Here is a 15,732-nt window from a genome sequence, read left to right as displayed (position 1 = left end):
GAACCCTGTGGAACACCACTGTTGATAGTTTTAGGGGAAGAACAGTGACCGTCTACTACAGCAGCAATAGAACGATCGGAAAGGAAACTGGAGATGAAGGTACAGAGAGAAGGATAGAATCCGTAGGAGGGTAGTTTAGAAATTAAAGATTTGTGCCAGACTCTAAACACATCAAAGATGTGTTTAGGTGGTGATATGGGCCCTAATATGGCTCCCACTATAAATAAAATTGTCTGTGCCACTTATGGATGGAAACTTAACAGCGCTTTCCACACATACAACTACAACTAGGTAAATACATGCTCTTCAAGTATGTCTGCCAGCGCTATACGTAGGCCATAATGTAAAAAAAAAAAAAAAAATTCTTTGCAAGTGGAGTATATATAGATTTAAACTGAGAAAATACACAGAACAATGGCAATGCAAATAATCTGATAGTGAACAGGAGTGTCAAAAGAAAAAAACTTCAGGATGTCACACATCTCACAAAGTATATTACACAAGCTCACCCGCCCTTTTTGTGGATATATTCATCAGCAACCACTGTAGACTAAGTACAACAGGATGAAGTTACTGAGGAGACAGAGACTGACTCGGATGACAACTTCCTGAATTATCAATCCTGACTGTCTTCCATCTTATGCTATTCTTCTTGTCATTATCAACATATGCATTCAACATATGATTAATTTGCTTTTCATACCAAAGAATTTTTGCATAAAATTATTTTTCTTATAAATTCATAGAAATCTGTGTGTAGGCCAGAGGCTGTAAAAGCTTCTATATTTGATTACTTAAACATAGCAAGCTTATATGCTGGCATAATTTTAAAAAAAATATTTATAATGTTGAGTAACCACAAAACAATGGGCTTATTTCTTTTGTATATTCAATTAAAATTTTTTTTTTAATAAATGTGTATATCACTAAAAACTATAAGGAAAAACCATTACATTGATGTATGATAATCATTACCGATTCACAACTGCATTATGTTACTCCACCTTCATCATCTTCAAACTATAATTACTCAAAATGATGTTACTGATGTTCACTAAGCCAGGTGGTGCACTGCTATTCTGGCTCACCATAAAGGTCCTTTGGCACTATATACACTGCAAGGTCACAGTCAGCACACAATAAGTCTAAAACACATGTGGAGGTATTCACATAACACATCTCAGCATTGAATGGACAGTAACAATTTGGACACTCTTCAAGACACAGCTGTGGTGAGAGCTGTACAACCAGATAATTCATGGAGTGCAACACATTTTTTGGTATAACATCCAAGTAAGGTTTCTTTCCTTCTTTTCTTGGTTTTTCTTTTCTCTTACTCAGAGACAGACCACTAGTAAAATTCTTGACACTAAGTTCTGATATTCTTTCCGTTACCACCTGTTTGCTGTCAGCCATGGTATTGTCCCAGCTGGCATCTTTTGTACTGTTTTGCCTTGTCTTGTTTTCCTGTGACGTTGATATCTTTGGTGCTTGAGTTACTAGTGGAAGATCTTTGTGTTTGATCTTGCTACTCTCTTTCTCTCTTACCTCAGTCTTTTCTTGTGATGTTCTTGTAGCATGAGCAATGACTAGAGGGTTGTTCAGGTGCTCTTGTTTTGGTAGTGTACTTTGTTGTTTGTCTCTCTCTTGCATTACTTTTCTCTTCTGAGAACTGAATTTTGGTAATGCAAGTGATGCCGAGGTAGTCAAATGTGAGCTAATTTTCTGGGTACTTTCTGTCTGACTCTGCTGCATTATCTTATTTTGGGATTCTGATTCCTGAGATTCAGATAATAAGACCATAGTTCTCATGATTGTTTGAATTGATGGATCCCTAAAGGCTAATCTCCAGGGCATTATGTCCTTTAGAGGCAACAGTGATCTCAGATATGATGTGGCTATATCATTCAATATATCAGTACTCCTAGATTTATTACTGTCATAGGAACTGGAGATGACAATTTCTTTACGGGCACAATAATTGAGGTAATTCAACACAGGCTTTACCCATTTTGTCATAGAGTGAGGTCTTCTAGTCTTTGGGCACTTTCCAGCTGCTGGGTAATTCCTCCTAAAGCTCTGACAGTTGTTCATACTAAACAAACAGTTGGCACATTGCAGAGGTCCAAAGAAGAGATGTGTGAGGGCATCCTTTCCTTTTACTTTTATAATACAGCTATTGCAGGTTGCCTCTACATTCTGAACTTTTCGATTGTTCTTCAACTCCCTGAGACAAGTCTGAGATTCTGCCATGTCTTCTCTGTAGTGGCACACATCAGTTGGATGAAACAGCTGAGGCTTGTATGGGGCCTGCAAAATGAAGTTCATACATCATTCTACTAATTGGCAGGTATGAAATTTACCAACTTTCTAACTACTCTTAAATCATTTGAGAAAAAAGAGCATGTCTTTCCCTCTTTATAAAAAACATAAACCCCAGGAATTGTGCAAGAAGCCAGTAGGCCTACTCATGACACTGTCTCAATCAGATTATAATGCTTGGTTAGTTTTAGTATTGAAAAGCTCCTCATTATTACACAGACTAAGAGTAGACTAGACTGAGGGGTGAAAAGTTTCACTTTCTTCCCTTCCTCTGTTATGCAGGTAAATATTTGTCAGATTTTATTTTGAAAAGCCACTTATAGCCATGTAGTCAAGAGACAGACACACAACACTTAAAATTATGTTGGTTGGGGTGTTACAGTGAATCCAGCTTTACCATTTGTCATTATTATTTCTTGTTTTCATTTCATGTAAGAAGTCACTGGCCAGGGATTATTTAAGAGAGAGAGAGAGAGAGAGAGAGAGAGAGAGAGAGAGAGAGAGAGAGAGAGAGAGAGAGAGAGAGAGAGAGAGAGAGAGAGAGAGAGAGAGAGAGAGAGAGAGAGAGAGAGAGAGAGAGAGAGAGAGAGAGAGAGAGAGAGAGAGAGAGAGAGAGAGAGAGAGAGAGAGAGAGAGAGAGAGAGAGAGAGAGAGAGAGAGAGAGAGAGAGAGAGAGAGAGAGAGAGAGAGAGAGAGAGAGAGAGAGACTCAAATGCCAGCTCCCAGAGCAATATCAAACAGAATTATCAAATATCAGAGGATAAGTGTCTTAAAATCTCCTTCAAAGAGTCCAAGTCATAGAAGGGTGAAATACAGGAGACAGGGAGTTCCGAAATTAACTAAAATAATGGATTAATAATTGAGAAGACTGGTTAACTCATGCATCAGGGAGGTGAGTAAAATAAAAGCGAGAGAAAGAAGAACATCTACTACAGCGAGGCCACAGGAGGATGGGAGGTGTCCTGAGTAAGATCAGAAGAGCACCTAGTGCAAAGATAGCGGTAGGAAAGAGATGCAACATTACAGTGATGAAAGAAACTGTAGATAGGTAGAGAAAATGAGTTGATAAGACAAAAACTTTTGATTCCACCCTGTATAAAATAACAGTATGGTTGGAACGGTATACATGTGAAGCATACTCCCTACATGGAGAGATAAGGCCTCTATACAGAGTTTGCAGCCAAAGGCATGAGAGAAAATGGAAGAGATGACTCAAAATACTGAACTTTATAGAAATTGTTTTAGCTAATGATGAGACGTGAGATTTCCAGTTTAGATTATGAGTAAAGGACAGACCAAGAATGTTCAGTGTTGAAGATGGGGACAGCTGAGTGCCATTAGAGAAGAGGGGATTGTTGTCTGGAAGGTTGTTTCGAGTTAATAGATGGAAGAATTGAATTTTTAAGGTACTGAACTATATGAAGTTTGCTCTGCTCTAATAAAAAATTTTAAAGATCAAAGTCAGATGTTTTGTAGCTTCCCTGTATGAGTTGTTTACTCCCTGAGGGATTAGATGTCTAAGAAAAGACATGGAGAAGTTCAGGATGATATCATCAGCTGAGGAGTGGAAAGGACAAGAAGTTTGGTTTAGATCATTGATTAATAATAGGAAGAGTGTGGGTGAAAAGAAAGAGACCTGAGGAACACCACTGTTAAGAGACTTAAAAGAACAGAGACCATATACCACAGCAGCAAAAGAATGTTCATAAATAAAACCTGAGATAAAATTACAGAGAGAAGGCTTTGTGCCGGATTATAGTAGTCATTCCAAGGAAAATCAGCATAATACTTCCTCAGGTCCTCCAATTAGGAGAGACAAAATACCAGAAGTATCTCTGCTTTGTAGCATACTGAGGAAGGATTGGAGTGATAAGATAAGATACAAGTACAGTATGAGGTTGTGATCGAAGAAGCCCAATGGAGAAGAGAATGAGAGCATAAGCAGAATGATTAGAGAGGAGGAAGAGCAAGAATATTAGGCGTATCTCCAAGACAGTCAGGAATATGCATAGGGTGTTGCATCAACTGCTCCAGGTTGTGGAGGAATGCAAAATTAAATACTAACTAGTTCATTGTGATGGTTTAAAAGGGAAAGGAGAGACAAAGCTAGTGGTAAACATGGGAGTCTCCAGAAATGGAGATTTCCATGAATGGTAAGTTAGGATGTGCTCCACTTTGGAAATTAAGTAATTAAAAAATTCAGAGTCAAGTGAGAGGTATGCAGCAGTGACTTTGTATTCATAACCAAACAGTGAATATCTTGAAACATTCAAGATAGTGAGCATGGGAAGGATTAGGAGTCCATGAAATTGTATGGCATGATGGTAGAGAAGAGGCAAACAAAGTTTTTCTGATATATTCTGTGCTCAAAATCATCTATTGCATAAAATACAATAACAAATATCATAGTTTTGTACTCAAAATACATTTTGATCCTATTATGAAATTTACCATTTACCAAAATTTTACCTTCTTGGCAGGGGTACTTTATCTATTTATCATTGTAATGTTTGTTAGGAGGGCTGGCATGACAGCAGGTCTGGGATACTCAATATACTAACCCATTATCAATTTGTAGTTGATTGACTACTCAGATTGGGTACTCTTGCCTAGTTGGCTATCCTTGGACATGACTAAACCAGCCAACATACAGACACTACTTAAACAAAGGAAGTCCCAGAATGACAGGTACCTCACTTCAACAGATTATGTATAAGAAACCTCTAAATATACAATAAGATGAATAGAACTGAGTTATGTACCTTCAGTGTTGTTTGTAACATAACAATTATATGCAGACCTTTTTCTTACTCAACATAATCATATAAAAATATTGGTCACACATCATTCAACAGTCTTTTAAGAGAAAACAGTCTGGCAGCAGCAACAATGTCAGCTGGTAAAGAATTCCTAATTGAGATACAGTACATGTTACACTGAAGAATCTCCTTTTATAGTAATTATTTATAATACCTCTGCATTCCTTGCCCCCTTTCAACCACCCACCAGTTAATATTCTGAATTCTTCTAAAATAAACTATCCAAGCCAAGGGGACTGCACCCTCCCCAGGACCCACCACTAAGGCATTAACCTAACCTAACCTAACAAAACACCTAAAAAATTTCACTGATGAACTTAGAAAATCTCTAATTTCACCACACTCTTGATTGCTTATTTACACATGCCCCACAATTTTCCTATGTTTACAGCAAGGTCGCCGACCCTTTCACATGTTATGTTACGCAAATTTCATGCTTGTAGCTGATGTGGCAAGATGGGTATCTCATTAAATTCGGTAAACCTCCAGAGTTTCACCACCTTGTCCTTTCTGGACGAAACAATTTTTTTCTGGTAGATTTTGGGTTGCTTTTTAATTAAAATACCACTTGTTTTTGGCGCAAATCAACCTATTTTTTTTTTACAGCCCCGAAACATATTATGATTTGCATGAAAAACAACTGGTAAATTAATTAAAAACAAGTCAAAATCTACCAGAAAAAAATTAGTTTTGTCCAGAGAAGAACCTTATTTAACCTAATCTAACCTAACCTAACTAAACCTAAACTAAAAGGTTGCACCTAGTATATATGGGGTTCAAATTACTCGTAATGAGGAGCTCTATCTCTTGAGGTGGGTAAAAAAAACATGTAGCTGATTGTGGTGAAACTCTGGAGTAATACCTTAAATTCTTTAGGAAACGTGAAATGTAGTCTATTTTGATATCCCCAATCAACTATACCAAAACAAACTTAATCTAAGCTAACCAAACTCAAAATCTAAACTAACCTAACCCCCTAGAATGCCGAAACGTCATCTGTTTCTGGCGCGATGTGCTGATTTTCAAAAGCATCAATACAAGTAAAAAAGAAAAAATAGGAGAGAGAGAGAGAGAGAGAGAGAGAGAGAGAGAGAGAGAGAGAGAGAGAGAGAGAGAGAGAGAGAGAGAGAGAGAGAGAGAGAGAGAAATAAACGTGAAGTAGTCACAGTGAGTATACTACCACAACACAACATACTGTTGTATCATGACTTTTGTGATAATGACAAGGACCGATAGTAAGGATTGCCGAAAATTTTGAAGACTACCAGATGTGCCACGTGTACTACATACTGGATAGTGGATATACAGCTGCGAGGAAGGCTGGTGAGAGTGAAACTGTGGGTGGTAACCGCGCGCAATGTTTGTTTGGATCACCGACACCCAAGAACCCTCCAACATTGCAAAGTTACCAACGGTCCAACACTGCATTGTTAGAGCAACATATTAAAACTCCTTGAACTAAATTAAAGACATAGAAAATACTTAGATTAAGCTTAATTGGACCGCTAAATGTGAAACAGAATCATGGCATGGTTTTTGTGGTTAGAGGTGTTAAGGATAATTACTTATCTTTTTTTTCTGTTCATTATTCTTTTTTTTTCTATGTCTCAAAATTTCTTCAGATAGCCTCATTAAGCTCAGTCAAAACTCACAGGAGCCGAAGAAATTGTGCAAAATGCGCCGTGAAAAAAATTTCCCGCGCAGTCAGAATTGCCACGTTCCGCGGTTTACTAGCCCAATTGGGCTATGTTTGGCTTGAATTGGCAGGGGAAAAACGACAATAGCAGATTTTTTGCACAGTTGCATGGGGGTGCATAGATGGTCGCAGCATATAGGAGGGGAAAGCTTGAAATTTCGAAGGCACTTGCTACCCGGCTGTGATAAGGCTTTAGGAGGATCATCACGACGATGTGATCTAATTAGGATCTCGCGGTCTCATTTTCCACTAGGTCACACTGATTGATTGACTGATACATTTAATTATTGTTGCATTAGTAATTAAATACAACAAAGGAGGAGGATGGATCTTGCCACCCAGCCCCTCGACAAAGACATAAGGGTAAAGTATAAAAAAAAATAAAACAATATTATGTATAGTTTACATTACAGGAATATAATATAAGTAAATAAATAAATACAAATATTGCACGCCTTATTGCATAAACATCCTACAGTCTGGGAGCAAAATGAGGATATTCCTTGAGTATATCCCTGAGAGTGACTGAGTCTACTAGGATATGGTCAATGAAGGTATACAAGTCATGTTGACCTTGCGGCCTAAATTTAGCAATAAAAGTGTTAAGCCTTTTTATGTATAGAGATCTTAACTTTCTTTGGGTAGTAGGCCACTGTAGATTCTGTAGGCCCACATAAAGTTATTAAGTTTATTGTTTTTATCTGTTGTTCAGCCGAGCGGTTTCATTGGTAGTTTTGGTGTTCTTAAGCAACCCAGATGTAGAAGAAAAACTCAGTATATAAAAGTTTGTATATTATGTACAAATTTACAAATGCTGTCCACACACACGTACTAGTACTTACGGAAAGCGTGTTTTAAAACTCGGGTAAGTGTTCGTAATGTCACTGAGTTCACAGTCACTTAATTCCCGACAGCACACAGGTTAGACACACACACACACACACACTTGACACATCAAAACACTAATCTTCCTCAGTCGCCGCCATACTCTTTCTGCCTTCGCCCTTCGCCGGTGTCGCAGCGTCCAGCCTCTAGAATTCAGTGGTTCCCAACCTAGGGGTAAATTACCCCAGTGGGGTAATGACCCCATATTTTTGGGGTAATGGATGTTTGGCATGGGATGAGGCAATCAGTTTACATTTTCATATAATTTCAATGAAGATTTCTATATATTTTTTCTGCTTTCTATGTATGAACTAAAATTACTTCTTTTCGTATTATAGATTTGCATTATTGTGTTGCATAGTTTCTATTGTGTCTGCTTTTGAAGTATGAAATATAGTTACTTTTTTTCCTATATTACGAGTATTTGTTCATTGGGGTAATGGATGATTGTGAAATTGTATTTTTGGGTAATCGCTGCGAAAAGGTTGGGAAACACTGCGATGCTGACACAGGACGTCGGTCATGTGACAAGGGAAATCTCAACTGGGTGTATTGTGTCGTTCATTACATTTATTTCTCACTGGTAGTGATACCTAGATAAAATGCATCATACCTATGGAGATAATATTAATTTGTTTTATTTATCTGAGTCAATCATGAATGCAACAACTACCTGATTAGTTTTATAAGTAGAAAGGGCCTGTCACACCTTAACGTTTTAGAGAACGTATGGCTAGCGTATGGTAAACATGTTAAACGGTGGCGTACGCTGAACTCTTCGTTTTTCGGCGCGTTGTCGACGTATGCAGAGCGTATAAGACAACGATCAGGGAACGTACTCAGCGCGTGAGGAACGTGTGAGGAACGAACTAACAGGTAACGATCGAGTAGCATACGCGTAACAATCGAGTATCGTACGTCCTCGATCACGTGACGCATGTCAACTGCATAAAAGGTTGCTGCAAGGACTATCGTGTCACAACTATACCAGCCATGGGCAAGAGGTCACCGACCAAGAAACCAGCACGGGGCCGCGGCCGTGGTCGCAAGACACCCACACTGTCACCTTCACCTCTAGTCTCGGACGTCTTGGGTGATAGAGATGGGCGTGACTCATCTTCGCCACCGCGAAGAGATGCCTCCCCTGCAGGCTCCACCGCATCCTCTGCTGCATCGACCTCTACTCTACAACCACATGATATGAAAAAGAGAGCCAAGAAGACTCAGTTTTGTTTGGATCCTGAAGAAGAACAGATAATGTGTGACTTTGTGAGAGAAAATGACATACTGTGGAATGTAAAGAAGACTGACTACAGACGTGTTGACAAGAAAACCAAATTATGGGAAGATCAGGCTAAAATTATGGGAAAACACGATCATCTGCAAGGGTGGTTTCGTTCTGGATGCACGCTGTCCATTGTGACTTAATGAATACAACGCGTGAGGAACGATCAGAGAACGAATGATAACGATCGCCTAACGTGCCTTTAACTTATCCCCAGCGTATGCATAACGTACTGGCCACACGCTGGCATACGTCGAGAATTTTGTGCATGCTCAAAAACTTCTCGCTGTCCCTGCGTACGACGACGTACGGCACCGTACGCCACCGTACTTCAACGTACCCTAACGATGGAGCAGCGTACCCATAACTTATTCAAGCGTATGCTGAGCGTGTGCCACCGTTTTCCATACGCTAGCCATACGTTCTCTAAAACGTTAAGGTGTGACAGGCCCATAAGGAAAAGACGAGGTCAGCATTCAGAAATGTTGCACCACATTACGAAAGATTGCATCATATTTCTATAATGGTGTATAATGTACCTATCCTACCCTATGGCGGGTACAAGAGGACATTCCATGATAATGACGCAGTGTCCCCTTGGTGCAGCATACAACACACAGCATACACCAGGAGAAGCACTGACATCCCAAAAGTATTTATAGCCTAATCTGAGCCTCATTGCCACCCTGTCATGTGATGCAGTATGTCTCTCATAGGTGTAAGCACAGATCTGGGAGACACGTACGTACGTACATGTACATATGTACGTATGTACATATGAACTAGTGCCACTGCCTCTATGGCAACAAAGCTCCAACTGATCACCAATGCTACTATGTACAAAGTCCTTAATGTTACTCTTAACATAGCCCAGAGTATACTCAGTGCCAGGGTCCACTGTGTCGTCCTGAAGGGCACATTGAGCAAGCCGGTCTGCCTTTTCATTTAGCGTGATATCCATATGAGAGGGTATCCAGGTGAAACAGACCGTAGCACCAGCACCTTCTAGGGCGTGGATGAGATCAAGACACTTATTAACTAGATCACAGTCCATGGGGGAGGTAGATTGAAGAGCATACAATGTAGTCTGGCTGTCAACAAAGAAATAAACATTCTTATGGAGAGTCGCCACATGGAGCGCCTCCAGAACAACATACAGTTCTGCTGCCTTAGTGCACTAAAGACATGAGGAGGAGTAGGAAGAGGAGTACTATTAATGTTATCATTAGCCTTGAATAATAATGTTAAGCAAATATGAAATGACGGAAATGTGGTGAATATCATCATCTTATTCAAGAGCTAGAAATGGATGAGGGAAATTTGGATAGTATAGTATTTCACTCTGACTCCAGCTCAGTTCTTTGAAGTTCTATCATTCAATGAACAAGATATTAATTAGTAGTAGTAGTAGGACGTACGAGAGTAGTAGTGCGTATAGTAGCTGTAGTAGTAGTAGTAGTAGTAGTAGTAGTAGTAGTAGTAGTAGTAGTAGTAATAGTAGTAGTAACAGCAGCAGCAGTAGGTAGTTGTACCTATATATCATATCGGTACATATGTATATAGGCTAAATATATTTCATAGCAGATTAAAAAAAAAAAGACATATCATAACAGATGTACAACGAGACCTGGACAGGCTGATAGCATGGGCAGACAGGTGGCAGATGGAGTTTAATTCTGATAAGTGTCAGGTTATGCATTTAGGTAAAGACAACACAAACTTTAACTATGAGATGGAGGGATGTTGGCTAGAGGCAGTAGAGGAAGGAAAGGATTTAGGAGTAGTGATAGACAGGACTATGAAATTTTCAAAGCAATGTTTAGAAGCAAGAAATAGGGCAAATAGGATCCTGGGTTTTATAAATAGAAATGTTAGTTATAAAAGTAAGGAAGTGGTGCGTAGCTTATATAATTCCTATGTTAGGCCCCATTTAGAGTATTGCATACAGGCCTGGTCACCCCACTATAGGCAGGATATCAACATGTTAGAAGCAGTTCAGAGAAGAGCAACTAGGATGATACCAGCATTAAAGCGCCTGGAGTATAGAGATAGATTAAAGGAATTAAACATGTTTTCATTTGAGAGGAGATGTATAAGAGGGATATGATAGAGTTATTTAAAATGTTCTCAGATACAAACTACATAGATGTGAGATCTTTCTTTACCTTAGAGGAGGGAAATAGGACTAGAAATCATGGCAGGAAGATTAGAAAGCAAGGCTGCAGGTTAGATATAAGAAAATATTTCTTTAGTCATAGAGTGGTAGACTTCTGGAATGCATTGCCAGAGACGGTTGTAAATAGCACTAGTTTGACAATGTTTAAAAACAGATTAGATAAGCACTTAAATTTATTAGATTTATAATTATGTATAGCACTGCATGATAGTTTTTATAAGAAATTTACTATAGTTAAATAAGACATGATCCCCATGTATGGGGACCACAAATTGTAGAGGATTTCGCTGCAGGACTTAGCCCTGTTAATGGGCCAAATATTTAGAATTAGTATATAATGTATTGTGTACTTGTAAGTGTATCTTTAAGTACTGATGACGAGGTCGCTGTGCGACGGATACAGGATAACCTAGATGGGCCCTGGTGGCCCTTTGTTATCCTATTATTTATGTTATGTTTTCCCCTTATCTTATAGATACTACTGTCAGTGATTTTGCGTATCAAACATATATTCTTCTGACGATTATTTTTTTTCTATTCTATTTATTTATTTATTTATTTACCTGTTTTTAAGATTCGGGTCGCTGGTTTTTGGGCTCGTTTTGATGGGATTCCGCGGCAACACAGTCCACGAACTGGCAACTCTGCCACAACTGCTGCAGTGCTGCTTTTGTTTACAAGCTGCGGCCGCGGAGAGGGAACGTGAGGGGACGAGGTGCATCTCACTGCCTCTGTCTGTTTCCAGGTGTGTGTCGGGATAATGAAGTGGGATAATGAGACATTTCTCCTTCTTACAGACATACGTATGAACATTGATGACTCCATTCCGCTTCTCTACATGTGAATTATAGTTGCATACAAGATAGCATAGCGTACGCAAGAAATTGGATAAATTTTAGATATCATTGTGGAATGGTTGATTCTACTTGTCTTAATGCCCATTGTTGTGTAAAGGTACGCCGTAAAGAAATATACCAGCAAGGTTCCAACAACTATTACTTTTGGTTACAACTTTTTTTCAAAATGCTCCACTATTTATATACTTGCAAGCCCCAGTGCCTTCCTGCTTTCTTTATAGGTGGTGATTAATTGGAATGATTAGGCATTTCTTCCTCATATAGACATAAATACGACCATTGTTGACTCTGAGCGTATTGGCAATTTAGGGTTACCTGCTATTACTACTATCAACAAACTAGATAGTCTCTTCCTGTCATATTTTGAATAGAAGGTTATTAAGCTTGAACAATCCTACTTGTATCCATTTTCTGTATTTTGTTTTGAGGTGAGGCAAATTAAGAAATAACTTTTTACAATAATACACATAGTTTTAGTGTTTCATCTCTAGTATTTGTATTCCAGAACAGATATTCCAGTTATTTCCCTTCCTCTTTTGCATAATGTCATTGGAGGTTGCTAGGTATCTCTTTTTCTTTTTGATTGCCAGCCACCTGTCATACACCAATTAAATTTTTTTTTTTTTTTTTTTTATGGTAAGGCCTATAGCGCCTGTAGGCACACTTGAAGAGTGTATGGGAAACGCTGTTCAGCTTCCGCCCATTAGTGGCGCAGGCAATTTTATTTATAGTGGTACCCATATTAGGGCCCATATCACCACCCAAGCTCATCTTGAGTGTAACCACCTAGAACCTGGGCATCATGGTGATATGTAGGTAACTTTAAACCACTCGACAAATGGCAAAGTGTTTTAAGGCTGTACGTGGTGGAATTCGAACCTACGCGTGGACGTCTGCCCGATCCCACGCTCACCACCGTATCCACTATGCCACCGCCTCAGTAATCTGTATACCTCAAAGCTTACAGTGAACAAACACTTTCCGTCCATCAGTTCAAAGGAACGTCTGCTGTGCCACTGCAATGGGTCGCCGCAAGTCAAAGAGAAAGCCGCCCCCAAAGAGGAAGAACATCCAGCCTCTCGACACACAGTTTAATTGCCCATTCTGTAACCATGAGAAGTCCTGTGACGTCAAAATGTGAGTGTGACGCCTCTCTTATTTTGTGTATGGCCTGTCTGGGAAAGACTGGCATTGCAATTACTACTGAATTATCATTACTACACTGTTTGCAGATATCAGTGGTTTATATTTTTTCTTTTTTTATGTAAGGGAAAATCTGGGTAAGGGCAAAAAATGCTTAAACGAAACGACACACTTAAATTCCAGTCCCCAAGATCTGAGAAAGTTAGCCTAAAGAATGGAATAAATGTCTTGAAGCCTCCTTCTTTAATGAGTTCAGGTCATAAGATGGAAATACAGAAACAGGTAGAGAGTTCCAAGGTTTACCAGAAGGGATGAATAGAGGAAGTGTCATTATCATCATTAATTGACAAGCATATTTGTAATTTAGTATTTTACCAGTTATTAAACTGCTTTGTCTTTTGTGCTGCAGGGATAAACCAAGAAACGCTGGGAGAGTCTCTTGCCGAGTTTGCCTGGAGGACTTCCAGTGTTCTATAAACTATCTCTCGGAGCCTGTGGATGTGTATAATGAATGGATTGATGCTTGTGAAACTGCCAATTGATGTGAGGTGCTTCCTCATCAGCTGTAGTTGAATGAATGTGTGTGTGTGTGTGTGTGTGTGAGAGAGAGAGAGAGAGAGAGAGAGAGAGAATGTTACCTATACTAACGGGCAGCAGAATTGGGTAGTAATATTCCAGGGCATTTTTCTAGAGTATGTTCCACTTTTAAAGATACTGTGTTGATCTTTATTTTCTATCTAATTTGTGTAATGTAAGGAAGGGTCCCATATGTCATCACAAGGAAGTTTTGGACATGTAACCATAGTTATTATGTTGGAACTCAACCATTGTTTATTACCAGATATTAGAACCAATAGGAATTCATCATGTTTGTCTGTTGTTGGATCAGAACCAATTGTTAGAATCATGCAATTGTAATGACTAAAGAGTTATCATTCTCATGGTATTGGTATTGATAATGTTAATTTTGTTCAAGTGCATGCAAAAATACATTTCAAGCCTGGCATCTATCAAAACTAAAAGCTTAATATATGTAAAAGTTGAATATCCATTTATAGTGAGATATGCATGTTGAAAATGTATGTATAAAGAGAAAAGTTAGATCTATAATGAACTAATGAATAGGTTAATTACCTAAGAATTGTGGCACTTGCATGTTGAAAGTGGATATGAAAAAAAAAAGCTACATTTACAATTGCTTTATAAATGTGAATAGCCTGCCTAAGTTATGTAAAAGCTTAACTTGTAAAATCCCAAAATTTATCAAGTCCTCAATATCTCCAAATTTGGTATGAATGGATTAAACCATAAGAAAATAAGGGAAGCTGCAAGAAGCCATCATATGAATGCATGAAACTTTGTATTTCATTTGAGCTACCTTGAATTAAAAAAGGTTTGAATATTTAGCAACTCTTATCAGTGATGTCCATTATTGAATACATTGATTTCCACTTGATTTTATTCAAGAAGTTATTACAGTCAAAGTTAAGTTTACGCCAGGCAGTAGTGATTGGGAAGGTCCAGGATGGCAGAGGCTACCTACTACATAAAAACACAGGAAAGTATGGGAAGCTGCAGGAAGCCATGAAGTCCATACATTGCACCTCCTGTGGCAGAAATGTGTATAGATACCAAAGCACCTATATTAAATAGGTAAATAGGAGTGTGGCTCACAGCTTTACTGTAATGTGAATAGAATGCTGGCCTGTAATTAAATATTCCAAATAAAGTGGGGACAGAACATGTTTGAATATACATACTTTTTACTTTGTGTATAAGTATACATAAGTAAATAAACATGCTATTGGTCACAATGTATGTAGAAATTTAAACATACAGTTCTGTTACTGTCAGAAATATTGCAATTAGGTAATGGTCTCATCATGAATGGGAGGGGTACGCCAATGTCTGCCGTTGGATTTGTGGTGAGCTGTACTATGCATGACTGGTTTAGCAGGGTGGACCACAAGACTGCCCTTTTCCAACAAGGGCTGGCAGGGTTAAGAGTGAATGGCGTGTATGATGCCTTCTTACCTGGGCCATATGGGATTGCTGGCCTCCTTTATAGACAGTTCTAAAACTATGTATGTTTGATACACAATACAGCAGAATTTCACCTAAGATGATAATGTAGTGGCAGGACAATGAGATAGCTACCTTAAAGCCACTGGGTCTTTGGTGGCCCCTCATGGCCCATGTTGTGTGGAGTCTTAGTGACCACTCATGGCCCAACTAGTGTGGGACTTATGCTAAAGTTCACACCTTGAAGATCTCCCATTGCCAAATTACCACACCTTTAGTTGAATTCTCAAGAGTTCTTTGATTATTGGAAGGTGGTGTGGCACAGGTAGTTTCATGGGCTGGCCATCCCATACTGAGTAGCCCAAAATTCTAATCATTCACATTCTTAGCTCCATCTGCCCCAATGAAAATGATGTGTCACAAAGCACCATACTAAAATCCATTGTATTATGTTCTGTAACAAGGACCAAGAACACTGGCACAGTACCAGAGGGAATTTAAAGGTGCTACAGTGAGAGGACTAGGAG

General features: G+C 38.9%; 3 protein-coding genes across 4 annotated transcripts; 2 read left to right on the top strand and 1 right to left on the bottom strand.

Annotated features, from left to right (window-relative positions):
• Nucleotides 1-365: 365 nt before the first annotated feature.
• Nucleotides 366-6,569, bottom strand: LOC123506000. Its single transcript, XM_045257808.1, has 2 exons — nt 6,432-6,569; nt 366-2,310 (listed from the first exon to the last, which is right to left on the bottom strand). Exons 1-2 carry the CDS (start codon nt 6,567-6,569, stop codon nt 1,075-1,077), a joined length of 1,374 nt encoding a protein of 457 aa, XP_045113743.1. The 3' UTR covers nt 366-1,074.
• A 2,110-nt stretch (nt 6,570-8,679) lies between these two features.
• On the top strand, nt 8,680-9,278 carry LOC123506038. Of its 2 annotated transcripts, none has more exons than XM_045257873.1 (2): nt 8,680-8,992; nt 9,151-9,278. In XM_045257873.1, exons 1-2 carry the CDS (start codon nt 8,716-8,718, stop codon nt 9,186-9,188), a joined length of 315 nt encoding a protein of 104 aa, XP_045113808.1. In that variant the 5' UTR covers nt 8,680-8,715; the 3' UTR covers nt 9,189-9,278. The 2 variants fall into 2 exon arrangements, with proteins under 2 accessions (XP_045113808.1, XP_045113807.1); XM_045257872.1 differs by having other exon boundaries at nt 8,680-8,995; nt 9,154-9,271.
• A 2,492-nt stretch (nt 9,279-11,770) lies between these two features.
• On the top strand, nt 11,771-14,926 carry LOC123506039 (transcription elongation factor 1 homolog). The gene is made up of 3 exons (XM_045257874.1): nt 11,771-11,928; nt 13,033-13,177; nt 13,593-14,926. Exons 2-3 carry the CDS (start codon nt 13,062-13,064, stop codon nt 13,723-13,725), a joined length of 249 nt encoding a protein of 82 aa, XP_045113809.1. The 5' UTR covers nt 11,771-11,928; nt 13,033-13,061; the 3' UTR covers nt 13,726-14,926.
• The last annotated feature ends 806 nt before the right edge of the window (nt 14,927-15,732 follow it).

This window comes from Portunus trituberculatus, chromosome 19, assembly GCF_017591435.1.
Source record: "Portunus trituberculatus isolate SZX2019 chromosome 19, ASM1759143v1, whole genome shotgun sequence".
In the NCBI taxonomy this organism is placed as follows: Eukaryota; Metazoa; Arthropoda; class Malacostraca; order Decapoda; family Portunidae; genus Portunus; species Portunus trituberculatus.
The sequence above is the reverse complement of the archived record's forward strand: the minus strand, read 5'-3'. Positions and strand labels throughout refer to the sequence as shown.